Source organism: Chenopodium album, chromosome 24 (genome assembly GCF_948465745.1).
Source record: "Chenopodium album chromosome 24, dcCheAlbu1.1, whole genome shotgun sequence".
NCBI classification, from domain to species: domain Eukaryota; kingdom Viridiplantae; phylum Streptophyta; class Magnoliopsida; order Caryophyllales; family Amaranthaceae; genus Chenopodium; species Chenopodium album.
This window is the reverse complement of record NC_137857.1, coordinates 29,815,148-29,819,944: the sequence shown is the minus strand read 5'-3', so window position 1 is coordinate 29,819,944 and position 4,797 is coordinate 29,815,148. Positions and strand designations below refer to the sequence as shown.

The 4,797-nt window shown below is 38.2% G+C and overlaps 1 protein-coding gene across 1 annotated transcript; it reads right to left on the bottom strand.

Annotated features, from left to right (window-relative positions):
* Positions 1–1,029: 1,029 nt before the first annotated feature.
* On the bottom strand, positions 1,030–4,350 carry LOC145610790 (protein FAR1-RELATED SEQUENCE 6-like). The gene is made up of 4 exons (XM_081666083.1): positions 3,032–4,350; positions 1,680–2,937; positions 1,183–1,248; positions 1,030–1,098 (listed from the first exon to the last, which is right to left on the bottom strand). Exons 1-4 carry the CDS (start codon positions 4,348–4,350, stop codon positions 1,030–1,032), a joined length of 2,712 nt encoding a protein of 903 aa, XP_081522209.1.
* Between the last annotated feature and the right edge of the window lie 447 nt (positions 4,351–4,797).

Genomic DNA, 4,797 nt, shown 5'->3' with positions numbered 1-4,797 from the left:
TAAGAAGTATTTTTGTAGTAAAAAAAAATTGACCTTGGTCATACTTTTTATACAGAAAAAAAAATTAACAAAAAAATTGTTGCAAAACATTTTTTTCAAATCCGTGCATTGGGACCATAAACTGGTTACAAATAAGTACTAATAAAGAATACAATAAATACGCTTTAGGGCCTAAAAATATTTTAAATAAGTGCAGCTAGCCAGCTAAGTTCATTTCAGCTCCAATATTTTCGGTTCAGTGCAGGTCCAATCTGTTCAGTTCGGTTCCTGTGATCCCATTTCAATTACTGTAACCTGGTTCTAAATATAGTCGTTATAATAAGCGGAATAGTTTTATTTGTCACTCGTTTTATGTTATTAAAATAAGCATAATAGTTGCTGGACCGAACTTGTATGTTGAATGACTGGGCCACATAATAGTAGCCTTTCATACCTACCAATATCCGGCCCATTGACAAACTATATGTTTTTAAAAAATTTTTACTGTAATTTTTTATAAAACGTAGTTGCTGCTGGACCAAATTGGACTTTACCACAGATGGGCCAATACATAAGAGCGTGAGTCCACCTCCTACCCACCCTATTTATATAAGGGCAGACCTACCAAAATCCGGCCCATTGATCATCTGTGTTTCATTTATTTATTTTTTTTAGTTTAAATGTTTATAAATTTTTTTTTTTTTTTGGATGTCGGGAATGTGTATTATATATCAATATATGTAATTTATATAAGCTATTGTGATTTGTGTAATGATTTTAGGACTAGATGAGGTAGCATATACATTAGAAGCTAATTTTTGCTTTACTTAAATTATAGCGCGAATAATGATAATTTATAATACTAAAAATGATCATGGGTAAGACAACAATTTCTTAGCAATCATTAAGGAGTCCTTAAAAACAAACCCTTTTGTCCACGACAAGAACAAAAACCACATTTTTAAAGATAAACGAACTAAACAGGGATAAAGTCCCCTGCTGTCAATGATATCATACGACAACAAATCTTCAAATGAAATGACAACAGCTTCAATGTTTGACTTTTGTTGCCTTACGAGCACCCGGTTTCTGTAGTTGAGTATCATCTTTGCGCTTGAACTGTGTACAACACATACAAATTGTGTCAGCATCCAAACTATAATCGAGACTAGTAAATCTAACCAACACTCACAAAATTCTTACGTTCTTCCGAACTTTTGTAGCAACGGGTTGGGGCTCTAGCTGATTAAGTAGTTTCACCTTTGGTACCTAAGGAGATATTGTTAGGACCGTGAAGTACATAAAGTGAAATAAAATTAAATTAGTGGTCAATAATACCTTGTATTTGCATGTTGAAGATGTCACTTTGAGGTGCGTATCCGTGGGGATGTTTTCAGTGATTTTGAACTCGTCGGCGGAGTCATTAAAGAAGAGTTCCTTCCCTATTTTAAGCTGCACAGCCTTGCCTTTGTTTGAGCTTTTCTTGCAGTTGATGGTACCAGTTTTGCCATTGTTCTCAACAACTTTGCCTTTCTTGGTACCTTTGTTGCTCTTGGTGGCAGCTTTTCCTTTGGTGGTGTCCGATTTTCCTATGTTGTTGGTGCAATTGACTTTTTTCTTCGGTACAACTATGCGTGTCTTGCTTCCTTGTTGATGGAATTTGCTTTTTTGGTCGAACATTTGCCTTTTTTCTTCTGTACCTTCTTGCTACTACCTGTGGCCTTATTGTCGTTGTGCTCTGCTGATTTCTTGGTTTTAGAATATGGTTTTTTGAACAACAACTCGGCTGGAGTCTTGTTTCGTGAGCCCTTGGGCCTACCTCGGGGCCTTTTATTAAGCACTGGATCCTTTATGACAGGGACATCAGAACCGCGAATGGATACATCAGATAATCCATTGTCCAAGTCACAATTCCTGTCGTGTTGTTCACTAGGCCGTCGAGCACTTGACATGGTATTTCCATTTACATTCCTAAATGAGGATGATTGAATTGCCTCTCCTGGATAAGACATGTCAACACTTTCTTGAACCGTGTCACCCCTGCACTGGTCGAGTTGTGACTTTAATTTAGCTAAACCTAAGCTCACCATTTCCACAGCAGCGTCATCCAAAGCAGCAGCTTCCTCACACAAGGATTCGAACTCAATCATCAACTTATTGTACCGTCTAGCTGCAACACTTTTACTTGGATCATGATACGAAACACGAATGGCGGTGTGTTTCCTAAGGACATCCTTTCGCCAACGATTTAGTATATACTTATCTGGTATCTCAACCACGCGATTTTGATCCAGAATCCGCATCATATGCCTGCACATAATCCCATCCGTTACGAATTTCCGGCATTCACATATTACCTCCGTCGTTGTGTTGTCGTACATGGCAGAATAAAACCTTCTGCGATTGGTTACAACTTCCACACTCTGTCCTTCTGGAACAACCCATACACGGTCTTCAAGTACATATTGAAAAGTGTTTTCATTCAACGGCTTCACCTCACTACAGTAGCAGTACATCAATTTCACACATTCTGATTGTATCTCCTGAAACTTTGTATCGGTATACAATTTCTGAAATACCTTTTCAGCTGTGAACCTTGTCACAAGTCTCCTCACATATTTTGCACAGTTTGCATCAGCTGCCATCTCATCCCGAATGCGTTTATCCATAGCCTTAGCATATTTGAGGGGGAATTCAAAAAGCTTGGTGTTTCGATTCACAAACCCATCAAAGAAACTGTTTATGCTCTCAACCCGTTGCGTAGTCTTCATCCCGGCCCAGAAATATTCTTTCATGTAAGCTGGAATCCACATATGCCTCTCATTGTATAGGCTTGCCAACCATTCATTACTCCCCAGGTTGTATTTAGCAATAAACGCATTCCAATGGCTCTCAAACTCTTCAACATTTAGACTTTCATAAACTATAGCCTTTAACAAGCCCTTGAACTCACCATACCTACAAATCATATGACTTAAAATTAAATATAATAGACGCAAATGCTTGTTTTAAAAAAAAAAAGCCAAAACTAAAATGTTGTTGCTATACTAACCGCTCGCATTTCCCTAATTTTTCTGGAATCTTTCTCATAATGTGCCAAATGCACCATCGATGTCGACTTTGAGGCATGACCTCCTCTATGGGCTTCCTCATAGCCACTGCCTGCTCTGTCAATATGGCTTTAGGTGCCAAATAATTCATGCAAGACAACCACTCCTTGAATACCCAGTTAAAAGTATCACAATCCTCGTGAGAAATCAATCCACACCCTAACAATATAGACTGACCATGGTGGTTGACCCCCACGAAATTAACAAATGGTAATTTATAATCATTTGTAAGATATGTGGCATCGAAGCATACAACGTCACCAAATTCTTCGTATGCCGCACGACTTCGCGCATCAACCCAAAGTATATCTTTCAACCTCCCTTCCTCGTCAACGCGATGTGCATGGAAAAAATTTTCGTTCATATCCTTAAATTTCAAAAAATTCGACATCATTGCGGATGTATCTCCTCCAACCATTTTCATCCTTCTTTCCTTATAGACCTCATGTGCCAAATCTTTAACAGTGTATTCCACGTTTTCTTTCCCGTCTACTTCTGCGGCCAAACATCCATGAATTTGTGACATGGGCACTCCTTCCTCGTAGAAGTTCAAAGCCCTCTTCCTATCTCTATTACTAAAGCTCTTCATACGATACTCTTTGACTAGCTTAGACATTCCTGGTGTGGGGGTGTGATTATCGTGATTTAATACCACTTTCTTCAACACCCATTCCCGCTCGTGATTAAGCCCTGCATATATCTTTGCATTACACTCACATTTTTTTGACTTCCTCTTCCGTTGGCTTAATTCATCCACACACACGACGCCACCAACAGCGCCTCCTGAACCGGACACATCCATAGCCTTAGCCCTTTTCTTCGCTTCCCTCCGCGCCCTCATATTAGGTCTTCCCCAACACTCACACCTCCATGTTGTTGTTATACGGTCTCTCCCATCACCTTTAGAATACACACCTTGAGCCCTTGTTACTCCAAATCCTACTTGCTCTGCATATTCTTTGTAGTAGGACTCCACATCTTGCCACGTTTTAAAAACCATTCCCACCATAGGAGGTTCTATAGAGGCTGATATGCGCACATTATTGCTACCCACCACCGTGCCTACTGTCTCATTAGTTAGAGTTGGAGACTGAAATTGCATCCCAATTTGATCTTCCATCACCATGTTCATTGGTGTGGTTTGTCCCTCACTTACCGGGGTGCAACGACTAACAGATTCACCAATGTCAGGATCTTCTCCACAAACGACTTCCCTCACAGTATCATGAATATCCAGCTCTTCAAGTCCCTTATCCTCCATGGTTTCAATCCTTCTTAATCACAATGGTTTCACTTTTAGTACCTGATACAAAACATGAAAGTAGTATATATTTAATTTATTATATTGTCTTAAATTTAAAATAAATTAACCGAATTACTATTTGTAGAGTGTAATTCAACAGCAAAGATTTAGCTATTAGTCACTATAGGACATCAACATGTTATATATATACACATATTTATTAATTCACAAGTAAATAAATATTTTTCTTCCTTTAATTTGGTATCTTCAACAGTAATATTAAATTCACACAATGGATTTTAAAATTAAAAAAACAAGGCCTATCAATTTATTTAATCATTGAGATATTGTAAGCATGTTGACCTTGTACTATCAATCGTATTGTGATGTTATTACAAGATCTATAACTCTATACGCATCTATCATAGGATCCTATGATTATAGCAGATTTCGGTTAAAATAACA